Here is a 17,574-nt window from a genome sequence, read left to right as displayed (position 1 = left end):
TAGTAGTTTTCAAGAAGAAAAAATAAAACATTGACACGGACGACGACGGACAATCACTCATATGATAAGCTCCGCTTGACAAAGTCGACAGCGGAGCTAAAAATGTAGAAAACAAAAATCAGACAACACAATCACACTGTCATGCAGGTGTGTTTTACAGCAGTTTGAGTCAGGTTTTTGCACACTTCTCTTCCCAACATGTTTTCTATCCAAGTTATGTGATACCACACAACATGTGTTGCATTAAGCATTTCTATATATTTTATTGACATACAAGAGCATAGCGAATAATTTTATTAAACAGTTTTCAACAACAAACATTTTTGACAACACTGATCGGTTCAGTTCCAGTAATACTCTTATCAATAAGTTCCGCCTACCAGATCAATACAACAAAGCATGACTTCAACATTCTCAGAAAAAACACCTCAGTCCCATTAAAAACTGCTGTGACTATAAAATAAAAGGAAATGAGCTATTCTCGTATAGAGTTGGTCTGGCGGTTGGGGTCACTAGCACAATACTTCCATAATTTTACCTCCTACATATAGTTTCCCAATTCATCTCTTGTATTTTGTACATACATATCTAGACTCCAAAATTTACTTATTGCTATTCCTAGTTCTACTGTTTTTGTCATAGTGTAGCAACCCTGTAAATTGAGAAAGGATACACATGCTATTCCCTAACATGAAAAATCCCATATATTTTGCAAGGTTATTCAATTAAAAAAAAAAAAACTCTCACACACAAACATTGTGGTATACACTGACTGTCGAATTGTATCCTTTTTTCTGCAATTGTGGAAATGAGTCGATGAACCATGACTCATCATGTCCAAGTGCCACCAATGGGTGCTTTAGGTAATTAAAAATCACTAATTATTACTGTGTTGTTACTAGAAAATGCTACAATAGCACCTGGTAATCAAAAAGAAAAAGATCTCTTAAATTGACACAATGATTTTAACAAACGGCATTAACATGGCAACCACAATCTGAATAATATATTTTTTAAATCGAATAACAAGTTCACATCTGTTTTATGCTGACATGACTATTGCATACTAGTCATCCTGGAGTAAACCAATACATGTACCACCCTTCAAAGAAGGCTTAAGAATTGTGCCGCCACCACAAGTTACATTTATATGTCGATGTAAAGGCCACAAAATACAGATGTAAACAAAATATATGCAAGAACTATAATAATAGGTTATGCTAAATAAACACAAAATTATTAATGATTGGTCAGCTATACTAAGAAAATTATTTCAAATTTGTCGTTTTATCTTTATCAATAAATATAAAATGCCTAAACCTAAAAATAATGTCACCATATTTCCCTAAGTTATAGTGTATCATGATTTCGTGGAACTGTACAGGGTATCTTACAATCTGCATCATTTGGAAATATGATTACTAGGTATTTCCAATATAATGCAGGCAAAAGTCAAATTGTATTTTATAGACTTGCAGTAATTGGTCACCACTTTGCTCAGTTTGATTTACACACCAAGCAACTGGACCAGGGAACATGTATAATAAGGGGTTGAACAAACAAACAAACACACACACACACACACACACATAAACAAACAAATAAATATTTAACGGTGTTGGTGGTTGCAAAAAAGAAATTTGATACAGGATGAAGACAGCAATGATGGACACTCGCCTACAGATTGTATACCAACAGCTTCACCAAATTTGCTTTTTATATCCCCCCATCCATCCAAGCCCTGCCAGCCCAGAGTTTCAAATGGTAAGCCTCATATTACAAATTTGTCAGTTCACTGGATACTTTAGCTATGTTTAAGTATAAAAGTGCATGTCATTAACTTGCAGGTTATCTGTAGTAATACAAGCAGCAAGAAGAGATCAAATAAGTAAGACCAGTGAATTAGCATTCCATGAATATATACATGTATACAGTTCACTAAAAAGTGATTAAATTGCAAATCAACACAAACATATATATTAACAGTGTTTCATTAACACTTCTGCTGCCATTTTAAAAACAGTATTCAGTTGAATCAGTTTAAATACATATAGGTTGTACAAACTATAGTGGGTTCATATAGGCTGTACAAACTATAGTGGGTTCATACAGGCTATACAAACTATAGTGGGTTCATATAGGCTGTACAAACTATAGTGGGTTCATATAGGCTGTACAAACTATAGTGGGTTCATATAGGCTGTACAAACTATAGTGGGTTCATATAGGCTATACAAACTATAGTGGGTTCATATAGGCTGTACAAACTATAGTGGGTTCATATAGGCTGTACAAACTATAGTGGGTTCATATAGGCTGTACAAACTATAGTGGGTTCATATAGGCTGTACAAACTATAGTGGGTTCATATAGGCTGTACAAACTATAGTGGGTTCATATAGGCTGTACAAATTATAAGGGGTTCATATAGGTTGTACAAACTGTACTATAGTGGGTACATACAGGTTGTATAAATTATAGTGGGTTCATACAGGTTGTACAAACTATAGTGGGTTCATACAGGCTGTACATTCATGCTACCTGTTCATCCACGCAAAAGAAGTTATAGTTACACAACATGTGCACACAGAAACCATGATTTGTCAAAAAACAATACGAATAATTTTGGCATAGAAAAAAATGCAGTAGACTAAATTTGTAATACATACATACATGTACATTGTATTTTGAAGGACACAGAATGCAGACCCTGGTGTAGTTATCAGCTAGTCCCAGTCCTTGATTCAGGTCTGAAGGGGAAGACTTAACTAGTTATGCACATCAGTTACAATATCAACCAATAATCAGCTTGCATCCCGCATTACATTACAGTGATTGTTCACTACTGGTAGTACATGTAGATAATGATAAGAACAGCATTAACATTCCTATGTCTGAAGGCATTTCAAAGCATGACACAGTGACAATAACATAAATTAAGAAAACTAACAGACTGACCTACATCTATACAAGTATTTAGATTGCAGCATCTCTATTCATTTGTTACATAACCAATACAACATTCTAGCATGTATAGGCAGGTCTACAACTTCAGAGATGAAAGGGAACCCATATTCAAGGCAAAAATTGATAAAACTGCATGTCTTAGAAATAACAGAATGGGTACAAAAGAAAACTTGTTGCGCATCAAGGCAATTACCTCTGATGCCTCTCAAGCTGTATATATACATGTATCTTGGTACCATGGTAACAACTGTTATTAATGTCATTAGTCGCATGAATAAATCTACAGTGAGCAATGGTGCAAATTGATATGGCACACTCTGATAATGACCCAACAGTGATATGGCCTACTCTGATAATGACCCAATGGTGATATTGCCTAATGACCCACTGGTGATATGGCCCACTCTGACAATGACCCAATAGTGATACGGCACACTCTGATAATGACCCACTGGTGATATTATTGTCTAATGACCCACTGGTGATATGAATAAATAAATAAACGCTGCTCGGACTGATAAGTATGATATATTGAAGATAATATTTGGTAATCGTAGTCCTAAATAACTATTAAAAATAGCTAGACGTTTCGAGCAATGGCTCTTTATCGATAGCATAGAAGCAAGTGCTTCTATGCACTTGCACTTGCTTCTATGCTATCGATAAAGAGCCATTGCTCGAAACGTCTAGCTATTTTTAATAGTTATTTAGGACTACGATTACCAAATATTATCTTCAATATATCACTGGTGATATGGCCCACTCTGATAATGACCCACTGGTGATATAGCACACTCTGATAATGACCCACTGGTGATATTGCCTAATGACCAACTGGTGATATGACCAACAATTGTTTAAGATAAACCATATTATAAAGATTTGTGAAAACTGAAACAAGCTTGGTGAGATTAATAAAATGACCATTATTTTAGGAGTAAAAGCAGAAACCAAATTAACACTGAAAAATATGTTTTAACTGAAAATAAGTTTAAAACAAAATGCAAAGTACTGCAATTGATTGAAGGATATTAGTTAATTTACAAGTTTACTTACTGTGTAGTCATTGTAAATTAATGACTCCAACAATTTATAAAAGAAAAGGAATACCCCCCACACATACACACACACACACACACACACACACTAACAACCCCCCCCCCCATTTTTTTCCCACTTTCCCCTTTCTTTTTTCATTAATTACTTCATTTTATTGCTGTTAATTTTTTTTTTATATCCTTTTGATGTGTAAGATTATTTTGAAGTAAATGAATTTTTAGCTCCGCTGTCGACTTTGTCGAGCGGAGCTTATCATATGAGTGATTGTCCGTCGTCGTCGTCGTCGTCCGTCGTCCGTGTCAATGTTTTACTTTTTCGACTTCTTCTTGAAAACTACAAGCCTGAATGCTTTGATACTTGGTGTATATGTACCTTGGGTAGACCTCTCTTAGGTTTGTTCATTTCATGTTGATATCTTTAATTCTCTAATTTTGGTGAATATTTTTGTCATTTTTGGTAAAAAGTGATATTTTCGACTTCTTGTTAAAAACCGCAAGTCCAATTGCTTTGATACTACATATATAGGTACTACATGTGGACCTCTCTCAGATTTGTTCATTTCGTGATGATATCTTCAATTCTCTAATTTTGGTGAATATTTTTGTAATTTTTGGTAAAAAGTGATATTTTTGACTTCTTGTTAAAAACCAAAAGTTCAATTGCTTTGATATTACATATATAGATACTACATGTAGACCTTTCTCAGATTTGTTCATTTTGTGATGATATCTTTAGTTCTCTAATTTTGGTGAATATTTTTGTCATTTTTGGTAAAAAGTGATATTTTCGACTTCTTGTTGAAAACTGTAAGTCCGATTGCTTTGATATTACATATATAGGTACTACATGTGGACCTCTCTCAGATTTGTTTGTTTTGTGATGATATCTTCAATTCTCTAATTTTGGTGAATATTTTTGTAATTTTTGGTAAAAAGTGATATTTTCGACTTCTTGTTAAAAATCAAAAGTTCAATTGCTTTGATATTACAGATATAGATACTACATGTAGACCTTTCTCAGATTTGTTCATTTTGTGATGATATCTTCAGTTCTCTAATTTTGGTGAATATTTTTGTCATTTTTGGTAAAAAGTGATATTTTCGACTTCTTGTTGAAAACTGTAAGTCCGATTGCTTTGATATTACATATATAGGTACTACATGTGGACCTCTCTCAGATTTGTTTGTTTTGTGATGATATCTTCAATTCTCTATTTATTTTGGTGAATATTTTTGGTAAAAAGTGATATTTTCAACTTCTTGTTAAAAACTGTAAGTCCGATTGCTTTGATACTATTCATATTGTTCATTTTCTAATGATGTCTTCAGTTCTTTAATTGAAATGTGCATTGCTAACAGCGGAGCTATCTCAGCCGATAGGCTGCTTGTTTAAATATTATATGAATAAAAAAAATTATGAAAGAAAAAAAAATGACCAACAATAAATTTGGCAGTCTGCTCTACTAGATTTAGATGAGCTAGCAGTATATATACATGTAGTTGACAGTAAATAGCGTTACGCATACTACCATTTAATATGTGCCACTGCAGATGATATTTTAACAAGTAAATATTGTATTTCAGTGAAACAGCAATTCGGTGGGTACCAATTGAAAGCCATAGGTAAAACAGAAAAATGTTTTTTTGCAGATTTTATGATTGCTTTTTTTACAAATAATTGAAAAATAAAAATAAAATTGTTGCTGAAAACTATATCTTAATGTGCAGCATGAACTTTATTTTACTATTCCTGACAGAACGATGGCAAAATACAAGGAGACTCATGATAATTTATATCTACAGTAACCCCAATAAAACAATTTACAGGAAATATCAATTTAGGGTTTGACATTGAGCCTGTTGTACACAATAGGTATCATTTCAGGCTGTTGCTTAAGTTAAAGGGCCTGTAAAATGCGTGCTATTTTCTGGCCAAAAATCAATAGGTGATTTTCCGTACAATTGCGAGATCTCGCGAGATGCATGAAAGACGCGCGTCGAACATCTGCTGTAAAAATCAAACGATTTGATTTTCAACTCGAATTTCTTTATTTCGTAGCTCACATCGACCGGCCGATCTTCGACAGAGGAATATTGCTTTCGAATACCCTCACTTAATCAAAATTGTCTATCATCAAATGTATACAGCACATTATTAAGCATGGAAATGCCCCCAAAATATTTTCGCGTTTATCGAATCCCACGCGATGTTTGACGCCACTACGACGCTATGACCTTTGTTTGTCCTGTTTTTACGTTTGATTTCACGCATAACGCGTGATTCTCGCAGTGAACGGAAAATGGTCTATTATTGGTACATCAATATTATTTCTTATGTTTACTACCTTAAACTAAAATATGTTTGGATATTCAGAATAGTATCAAATTCCCACTTCCAGTCCGGTTAGACTTAAAATATATATACCATGAATATTTACATTTGAGATATAATTTTTGGTATGTGTTGGTTCTTCAGCTTCGTCGTTCTGTACTTCGTTTAGTCATTCAGACTTCCCAGATTGGATATTTTCGCGATTTTGACACAGAAAATGTCTGGGCTAAATTATTTGCGGAGGGACGGTCGCTTAGGTATAGGCACTCTAACTTGCAGCATATCAATTCCTGTATTGTATCCTGTATAGATATAGAAATGAACTTCGTGTTCAGCGCGTCTTACATTGCAGCAATGTTCATGTCACTGCACGCAAAACGACTTCAGTGCTTTAAGGATAGTGGGAATAGAAGCAAATAGATGGAAATACCATTTACATGACAGATTGTGATTAAGGACTGCCAAAATGCGAGATTTACTGGGCAATCATTTGGTTTGTTAAGAAAGCAGCGTTTCCCTCAAAGCACAATTACTTACGATGTTTCATTGCCCAAATAAAACAAATTACGACTGAGTTAGAGATGTATAAAAGACCTGCAATTTATTGCACGAGCATATTTCATCTGTTATCATCCTGAAAGCTGTAAAACTTTTTTAAAGCTTGTTTTAACTCGTATAGCGAAATCAACACCAATGAATTATTCTGCAACTTTGATATGAAAAATTTTACTTCCACAATGTATTCTTTGCAAACACCAATATTCAAAGATGTTGGATTCTGGTACCACAGTACTTGATTGGTTTATGGCATTCTTTACCTTCCAGGTCAAAGAAAACCATGGTAGGTTGACTTCTGCTCAAGAAGTCGTAGCAGATCTTAGCTTTGTACATGCATGTGATTGATAAAGTGTTCATTTGCTCATGAAGAAACAAAGATTAAGTTTACAAACATTTTATAGCAAGTCAAAGAAATGTATTTGTTTGTAATAAACCATAATAGATTTTAACAAGTTAATTACAAAAATCTGCACACATGTAATTAGGTGGTCGAGGGGCGAAATTTTCAGCCAAAAGATGCCAAGACTTCACTCATGGAATAGGTTTAAATGGGCTAGGTTTAAATGGGCTTTACTCATGGGCTAGGTTTAAATGGGCTTTACTCATATGCCAGGTTTAAATGGGCTTCACTCATAGGCTAGGTTTAAATGGGCTTCACTCATAGGATAGGTTTAAATGGGCTTCACTCATAGGATAGGTTTAAATAGGCTTCAGTCATAGGATAGGTTTAAATGGGCTTCACTCATGGGCTAGGTTTAAATGGGCTTCACTCAGGATAGGTTTAAATGGGCTTCACTCATAGGATAGGTTTAAATGGGCTTCACTCAGGATAGCTTTAAATGGGCTTCACTCAGGATAGCTTTAAATGGGCTTCACTCGTGGGCTAGGTTTAAATGGGCTTCACTCATAGGACAGGATTAAATGGGCTTCACTCATAGGCTAGGTTTAAATGGGCTTCACTCATAGGCTAGGTTTAAATGGGCTTCACTCATAGGATAGGTTTAAATGGGCTTTACTCAGGATAGGTTTAAATGGGCTTCACTCAGGATAGCTTTAAATGGGCTTCACTCGTGGGCTAGGTTTAAATGGGCTTCACTCATAGGATAGGATTAAATGGGCATCACTCATAGGCTAGGTTTGAATGGGCTTCACTCATATGATAGGTTTAAAAGGGCTTCACTCATATGATAGGTTTAAAAGGGCTTCACTCATAGGATAGGTTTAAATGGGCTTCACTCATAGGATAGGTTTAAATGGGCTTCACTCGGGCACTAGGTTTAAATGGGCTTCACTCATAGGATAGGTTTAAATGAGCTTTACTCATAGGATATGTTTAAATGGGCTTCACTAATAGGATAGGTTTAAATGGGCTTTACTCATAGGATATGTTTAAATGGGCTTCACTAATAGGATAGGTTTAAATGGGCTTTACTCATAGGATGGGTTTAAATGGGCTTTACTCATAGGATGGGTTTAAATGGGCTTTACTCATAGGATGGGTTTAAATGGGCATGGTATCAGACAAATAAGGTTTTCTGGTCAGTGTCAACACCTGCACCTGATCCAACTGTCAGAGATAAGCACATTAGTGATGGTTAATTTGGGGGAGTGACCTATCTATATTAATACATAAAAATATGGAAACAATTATTCAGGAAGACAAAGCCTACACCCATTTGGAGCATAATAACAAACATAAATGGAAGTAAGTGACAAAGATACAAATCTTATGACGCACAGATGCATGATGTCAACAGTATATGTAATGGGAACCAAAACATCAGCATTTTAAAAAAATTATTTACAAGGCATATATAGACAGGCAGACAATCTAAATTCAGTCTGCTTGTTTTGATTGAAAAGACACACCAAAAATAAAAGATTGAATTGAGAATCCTCCTGTACACTTACTGCAATAACACTGACATCATTCCAATTATATGCAAATCAGCACAATCACATTTTCTAGGGATTCCATCATTTGACAGAAACTGAACAGGTCCAGTTTGATAATAATTCACCCCTCCAAAATCACCTTTTAGGGGGTGTACCGTAAAGTGTACTCAAACTTGTATTCGATATACATGTACACTGAATGAAGACAACACAATGGACATTTCCAGCCATTTGGAACGTTGATTTACATATAAATGAAGGGTGTTCCCATTTTCACTAAACACATGTCACCCCATGGTACATATAGTACAGGGCAACCGTTCACATAAACACAATAAACTGTAATATTGTATAACATAATACTTGCACAAATACACAGAAAAACAAATTGAATATCGAAGACAATGGGCGGAAAGTGGATATGCATAAACACAAAGGCAATCAAGACATTGTAGCGATTTATTTAAGGCCTATTAGTAGGCAAGTTGGAACGAACAGAGGCAAAGCTTTCCAATGGAGGTCAACAAATGTTTGGAAACTCAGTCATAATTCACAGACACAAAATATTTGGGTGTAAAGCAGACAGGTTTCCAGACTGTTTAGCAAAGAGCGTCTCGTATTTCGCACACAACGTGGCCGTTCATGTGGGTAGCTGTGGGACAGAGACGTTGAATGGAACAGAGTCTGTAAACATTGGAATGCCGACATAACACTTCTATCAATTACTGCCGAATTACGTTCGTATCGAGAAATGTGGTACATTCAAAATTAAAAGTGTGTGATATGTATCAACATCGCAATTTTTTTGTAAAATACGATTTTTTGCAGTGTTGGGGAAGTAGTCAGCCTAAGAACCGACGTCGCGGTCGAGATTTCATCACGTAGCGTAATGCCTGTTGTGTTAAATACAGAGTACAACTGCAGGTTACACTCAGTATTAAAACAAAAATGAAGTCAGACAGCAAGGTGTTGCAGGGCCGTGACAGAACATCGACATAATCATTGATGCTGTCTGTGAAACTTTCATTAAATGATGGAATGTGAGCCGGGAAGGCACCTCCAATGAAGCCTTCAATGAAGGTCAGCGAGAGTGAGAGTGTCAAGGCCAAGGAGTCGTCAAAAGTCTTCATAATCACCACAAATGTCTACACATACTCACTATATTAACCAAAAATGTCACTCTGCTAACTCAATATTACAAAAGTAACAGTATCAATGTAAACTAACTACCTTTTTGTCCATGTTTCTTCGCCATAGCTGTCATCTATATGACTCCGAAAGACCCGGAAATGGTAACGTACACCCGACAATAACCGAATTATAGTCGAACAAGTCCGAAACACAAACAGACATTTTCGGAATTCCCGAACACTGTAATCGGGTATCCCCGGAAAATAAGATTTTTCGCTCATTGTGTTTGGTTAAATGAAAGGGGTTTTACATCCCGTTTGACATGGGGGTTAATTTAGTCTGAAATTAACAAAACGACAGCATACTAAGGTAAAATAAGCAAATAATGGTTGTATACAAAATGTATACAAACTAAATTTCTGAATAGGTTGTTTATAGCTTGTATAATAATTATATTAATAATAATATTTAAGGCTTTTTGTTGATTTCCCAACAACGATTTTTGCTGGAAGAAAGAGCAAAATGAATCGAAACTGAAGATTTGAATAGTCTACTACCTTCCATGTATCTTCAAAATAATGTATAGCTTTCCAATTTGAGTACATCGATGCCATATCATCCGAATATCACATGCCCTTTACAGTTCCAGTCCCCAGTGACAGTACAGTACTCACTTGAGGGCTGAACATTCATATTTTTTTTAGAGATGACTAGTTAAAAATATTAACAAGTGACGATGAAATAATAAATATAACTGGCTAGTTTATTTGGTTCTTCAGCCCTCAAGTATCTGTGACAGTACTGATCACAGTCGACAGTGTCCAACATTGTTTCGGTTATTTATTCAATGTTATTCCTGTCAACTGATAGGAAATGTATTTCTAAGGATTAATAAATTATTATTGTGAAACTATTATTATTATTATTATTTTGGCAAAATGGTGTGAAAGGGGCTCCAAATTTGCATATTATCCTATCAGCTTGAGAAGGGGTATGGATCCAGTGGAGATATGACGGACATGATATCATCCTTAATCGGGTGGGGTGGTGGAATATTCTTTGAATATCTTCTTTGAGCGTCGACTTATACACCCAGGAGACTTACAAGTTAGGACCACAAAATCTCTATCCATCGTATTAGACCAAGGTACGATTTGTAGAATCTATGTATTAGTCCTCGATTGATTATATTAAACAAAATGTCATATGAATATAATATACATGCATACACACATAAACGCCAAGAAAAAAACAATGATAGAACCTATGTGTGCCTGGCTTTAACGCCGGTTGTTTTCTGGGATGTTTTCTATCCATTCAATATTCAGTCGGTAACGAATTATTTACGCATTATGTTCCCGATCTGGCTAATCCTTTCAACGACAATAATCAATACTATCGATTGCAATTCATTTTCATGCAAGTCCAGTAACATGTGAAAGAAAATCAACTGACTAGGAAACATTCGTAAAGCGATGTGCATGTGTGTATACATAACTTTCCAAACCTCAGTAGTAATCGCGCTACACAAAGTACAGGCTAAAATTTAAGCCAATCTCGTTTGTTCGCATATCGGATAGACCAAATGCGTTCACGCACGGGAGGAACAGTGGTTAGTACGGGCTAGGGAACGACTATTGTCGTTAAGAATATAAAACAATCTTCAATCATTTTAATTATGATTATTCAACACACTTCATTAGCCCGTGCTAAGAATCGGGACCAGGTCTTACAAACGGGTTAGATTTAATCCGTACTTAGCATTTCTTAGCCCGTGCTAAGCGTTCAAGCACGTTTTCTTAGCCCGGGCTAAGGTATTTGACCTTTTATCCTGCTCTAAGGATTTGTGCGTGAACGCTGTACGAGTGAGTCATTAAAACAAACAATAGGGTGTTTATAAAATACCGGGCCGGGAAGTGCAGATGATCGCCCAATAAATAAATTTTGATATTGCTAGTATATCGATACTTTACAACATATACGTTGTTTATAATCACGTGATCAATTACATCTCATACAGGTATCTATTATACAATTATAACGTGGTTATTCTGATACATCGAGAAAAACAACTTTGTTCTCTGATTTTGTACCTAATCAGACACAGTTATAGTGTAAGTAGCTTCGCCGGGCCTGTCGCCTGTTTCGTAAATCGTAATTTTTTTTTTTTTTTTTTTTTTTGCTTTTTCTTACCCAGACTTTTCGGAGCATTGTCAAAAATCAATTTTAAAATATAGTCACTGTTGATGTTATATGCAAATGATTGCTGGCCTCAGTTACGGAGCAGCTGGTGTGAGACTTCCTGTCCTGGCTCTCTGTAAACAGAAGTATTAAATAAGTGTTTTTAAATTAAAATCAGGGTATGCATTCAAAAGTTAAATAGTTTTAAGTGCACTTTCACCTAAAATGCATGATTTTAACCCCAAATCAACACCACTTAATATGGCATCATAGTACATTATTGTAAAACTCTTTCAAATGATATATAACATGATGGATAAAAAGTATATTTTACTCATGTAATTACAGTAATTAGAGTCAAAATATAGTCTCCCAACCTGCATCTCTACCTCAATGCTTATTTTTTTTTATTTTATGGTTTTGCTTCGTTTATGTTAAAAATAGCGTATGGTCTGTATTACCACTAGCTCTTGAAATATTTCAGAACGGTTGTCGAATTTGTCACGCACCTCGCCAATATATGAGTAAGTTATATATGGAGTGCGTTTTTGCCCTGGAATTTGAATACGAAATCTAGAACGCGCACTGCATGGCAAGTAAATTCTGACCAATGAAAATGTATAAGAATGACAATTTTGACAAATAAAACCCCAAATCCACGTGGAAATCATTATATAGCGAATGCAATAAACATCGCGATATTGTGGTTTCATAATTCTCAGACTATTAGGTGTTCGCGCATGCTCGGTTATTACCTCGGTTTTCGCTCACACTCGGTTTTTATCTACCGCAAAATATGCTAATTTTCTGAAAAGAGATTCTGTATCTGTTACCACAAACCCTAGCTTACCGTTATTCAAATGCCCCTTTGATGTAGAGCAAGTATTAGTACAGTATTCGCATTTAGGGTATTCTCCCCTGGGGCAGGGTGTGATATAGAGGGAGTGTTTGCATTTAGGGTATTCTCCCCTGGGGCAGGGTGTGATATATAGGGAGTGTTTGCATTTAGGGTATTCTCCCCTGGGGCAGGGTGTGATATAGAGGGAGTGTTTGCATTTAGGGCATTCTCCTCTGGGGCAGGGTGTGATATAGAGGGAGTATTCGCATTTAGGGTATTCTCCCCTGGGGCAGGGTGTGATATAGAGGGAGTGTTTGCATTTAGGGTATTCTCCCCTGGGGCAGGGTGTGATATAGAGGGAGTGTTTGCATTTAGGGTATTCTCCCCTGGGGCAGGGTGTGATATAGAGAGAGTGTTTGCATTTAGGGTATTCTCCCCTGGGGCAAGGTGTAATATAGAGGGAGTGTTTGCATTTAGGGTATTCTCCCCTGGGGCAGGGTGTGATATAGAGGGAGTGTTTGCATTTAGGGTATTCTCCCCTGGGGCAGGGTGTGATATAGAGGGAGTGTTTGCATTTAGGGTATTCTCCCCTGGGGCAGGGTGTGATATAGAGAGAGTGTTTGCATTTAGGGTATTCTCCCCTGGGGCAGGGTGTGATATAGAGAGAGTGTTTGCATTTAGGGTATTCTCCCCTGGGGCAAGGTGTGATATAGAGGAAATGCTCGCATTTTGGCAGTCCCCCCTGTGGCAGGGTGTGATATAGAGGGAGTGTTCGAATTTAGGGTATTCTCCCCTGGGGCAGGGTGTGATATATAGGGAGTGTTTGCATTTAGGGTATTCTCCCCTGGGGCAGGGTGTGATATAGAGGGAGTGTTTGCATTTAGGGCATTCTCCTCTGGGGCAGGGTGTGATATAGAGGGAGTATTCGCATTTAGGGTATTCTCCCCTGGGGCAGGGTGTGATATAGAGGGAGTGTTTGCATTTAGGGTATTCTCCCCTGGGGCAGGGTGTGATATAGAGGGAGTGTTTGCATTTAGGGTATTCTCCCCTGGGGCAGGGTGTGATATAGAGAGAGTGTTTGCATTTAGGGTATTCTCCCCTGGGGCAAGGTGTAATATAGAGGGAGTGTTTGCATTTAGGGTATTCTCCCCTGGGGCAGGGTGTGATATAGAGGGAGTGTTTGCATTTAGGGTATTCTCCCCTGGGGCAGGGTGTGATATAGAGGGAGTATTCGCATTTAGGGTATTCTCCCCTGGGGCAGGGTGTGATATAGAGAGAGTGTTTGCATTTAGGGTATTCTCCCCTGGGGCAAGGTGTGATATAGAGGGAGTGTTTGCATTTAGGGTATTCTCCCCTGGGGCAGGGTGTGATATAGAGGGAGTGTTTGCATTTAGGGTATTCTCCCCTGGGGCAGGGTGTGATATGGAGGGAGTGTTTGCATTTAGGGTATTCTCCCCTGGGGCAGGGTGTGATATAGAGGGAGTGTGTGCATTTAGGGTATTCTCCCCTGGGGCAGGGTGTGATATAGAGAGAGTGTTTGCATTTAGGGTATTCTCCCCTGGGGCAAGGTGTGATATAGAGGGAGTGTTTACATTTAGGGTATTTTCCCCTGGGGCAGGGTGTGATATAGAGGGAGTGTTTGCATTTAGGGTATTCTCCCCTGGGGCAGGGTGTGATATAAAGGGAGTATTCGCATTTAGGGTATTCTCCCTTGGGGCAGGGTGTGATATAGAGGGAGTATTCGCATTTAGGATAGTCACCACTGCGGCAGGGTGTGATATAGAAGGAGTGTTCGCATTTAGGGTATTCTCCCCTGCGGCAGGGCGTGATATAGAGGAAATGTCCGCATTTAGGGTAGTTTCCCAGCGAAAGGGGCTATTATAGAAGGAATGTTCACTTTTAGGAAAATATAAATTAACAAATACAAATTAAGTTGATCCATGTTCAGAAATTTGAGCTTCTTGTTTCCTGAATTGTTAGTGTTGGTCATTTTTTATGTCTTCAAAATTGATTACTTTTTTGTACTTTTCATCAAACATCAAATTTGGAGTGCGATAGCGCTTCCTTCAAGCAGTGTCTACAGAGAACTTGTGAATTTAGAGCAGCCTCTCTCCAAAGGACGTCAGCACAGTTGATGCCATTTTACCTGTACAATGACCCAGGATGAACCCACTATTAACGCCTTTTAGTGATACTCCCTTCCCAGCCATTAAACTACTCTCGGTGGATGAGAACATTAAAAGTAGTTGGTGCCGCTGCACATGACGAGGACAGCTGTGAATGTGGTCATTCTCACCTCCCAAAAAATAAAAATGAGTTTCGTAAAGTTAAATTGTAATACCGCATTATTAACTTCTTTCAAGAATACTACCCTCCCGACCGAAATTACACTCTGCCTTATTTTTTTAGAACAATGAGAGTAGTTATTATAACCATACCAGTTTCATTGCACGTGACAGTGACCCAAGGACAGTTTCGAACGCGGACATTGTTAACTCACAATTTATAAAAATTCGAAACGAGTTGAACAAATCTATTTATTGGTTATGAAAAGTAATTATAATGAAGATGTACACTATTAAATGAAATAGTAATAACGACAAGGCCGTAGCTAGCGGGGGGGGGGGGGGCAGGGGGCAGCTGCTCCCCTGAGTTTGAGTTTTTTTTAAACCTTAAAATAGAAAAGTTTCAAGCAACCACGTATTTAGTTTGTACACGATTTGAAATAAAACATGGTAAGCCAGTTGCGTGTACTTTGTTTATATTTGTTACTGAGCGCGTTGACACTTTGACGCGTACAGGTAAGACGCATGCGCCCAGCATAGTGGGTCAAACGTTACCTACAAGTACTTCAGATTGACACGTCAGCCATGTCAGCTCCGAACAAACGTTGCACACAGCTGCCAATGTTGATTTTTTTTACATCATTCCTTCCGCAGAAGTGATTTATTCGAGAGATAACTGGAGATTAATTAATATGCTATCGCCAAAGTTGAAAACACAAACTGTGTATTGCATAACTATCAATTGTATTAATCAGTCCTGTACATTAATGTAAAACAGTTGCTTATATATGAAGATAGAACAAAAGTGTTTCAGGTATTAAAGTTCATACTGTAATATCCCATGTTTTGTACATATTCATAAAATATGTCAAGATGATTTTATTGTTAAAAATAGATAGATATACCCCCCCATAGCCATTAACTTATGGCGCAACTGCACACCTCTACGCCTTTATACATTTATACGCAATTAAAAAAAATACATTTGCTGCCCCCCTAGTGAAAAAAGCTAGCTACAGCCCTGAATGATGACTGTTTAACCAAAGACATTAGAAGCTTTTCTAATGTCTTTGGTTTAACCATGTCGATTTTCATACACCATGTTAATTGCGTGTAACTTGGTGGCGTGTTAACATATACACATGTATTCAGAATATTCGGAAATATATCATATTGTTAATTAGCGTGACGAGAAAGCATATTGTCTGGATATTCGAATTTTGAAAATTAATTTAGACTGGGAAGCAAACATTGTCATGGTATTAAAACGTTGAAAACGTGAACAATGTCCAATTGTGACATACTGATATGTGTACGTCGATCTTTGAACTATCTCGTATCTGTGATTTATCTGTCACTCAAAGATTAATCACAACACAGTGGTGTACGAATACACAGGCAGCCCTTCAAATTAACTCAGACTGGCGAATCAAACATGTGGCCAATCGGAAGCTATATTTTACACACGTGACGTTGAAACTCCTTCATGTGAAGAAAACATATGCATGTTGATATCAGCTGAATTACCTAATATTAGTGGGTACCGTGTAACAGGAAATGAATTATGAAAAAATATCGCATTGTTTATACAGATCACACGTGCTGTGAACTCCGCGTTTGAACTTCGTTATTGTGTACTTAACGTTTTTATACCACCACCACCCACTATAACGTACTTTATTTTTTTCCAGTGAAAGTACCTTACATTCAACTCATCAACATCAGTAAAAATAAACTTCGTAAAAACAATCAAAATGGCATTTCAACGAAAATAAATTCTAGCTAACTATTTTACAGAAAAAACACTTCGCATAGTTATATTTTTCCTGATTACACTGACAAGAACTACAAATATATCACATAGGAGTAGATGAAATTGTGCTACTCACCTCAAATACATGTACAGGTACCGAGCGAACCAACCAACGTGGCACACGGCGTATTATAGAAAAGTTTTAAGTAGACTAAAAAACGTACAGCAGCACCGACCCAAATTTAGCAAAGTCAGCAAGTATAGAACAATAGCAGCAGATTGACGTACATTCAATAATTAATTGACAATTGAAGTAAACAAATTCTCGTGGTCTGTTTTATATATACAAAGGCTAATCGATATAGAAGATACCATTATACAGGCAGGTAGGTAAGGTAATCTAATAAAAAATAATTTTATATTAGAGTTAGAAACACATGCAATTCTCTTGAATCTGTTTAATACTGGTAATTCTACGTCTAACTCGAAGGTTATGGTAATATCACAAACACACAATAGTTATATGTAGGGTCACCAAGAGAATATAATGGAATGGCCCAGCTGCAATGCTCGAT

At 36.9% G+C, this 17,574-nt stretch overlaps 1 protein-coding gene across 2 annotated transcripts in view; it reads right to left on the bottom strand.

Annotated features, from left to right (window-relative positions):
• The window catches only part of LOC100367473 (spermatogenesis-associated serine-rich protein 2-like), a 74,487-nt gene extending 57,132 nt beyond the window's left edge, over positions 1-17,355 (bottom strand). Inside the window, exon 1 of one of the 2 annotated variants that reach the window (XM_085496121.1) lies at positions 17,136-17,355. Coding sequence is in view for 1 of the 2 variants with exons in the window: in XM_085496119.1 (XP_085352245.1) it covers positions 10,042-10,075 (34 nt within the window). In the remaining variant the exon portion in view is untranslated. Of the gene's footprint in view, positions 1-10,041; positions 10,167-17,135 lie in introns of those variants that run through there. The other variant, XM_085496119.1, reaches the window with a different exon arrangement.
• Between the last annotated feature and the right edge of the window lie 219 nt (positions 17,356-17,574).

Source organism: Saccoglossus kowalevskii, chromosome 22 (genome assembly GCF_978046115.1).
Source record: "Saccoglossus kowalevskii chromosome 22, keSacKowa6.1, whole genome shotgun sequence".
In the NCBI taxonomy this organism is placed as follows: domain Eukaryota; kingdom Metazoa; phylum Hemichordata; class Enteropneusta; family Harrimaniidae; genus Saccoglossus; species Saccoglossus kowalevskii.
This window is presented reverse-complemented; position numbering and strand designations above follow the sequence as displayed.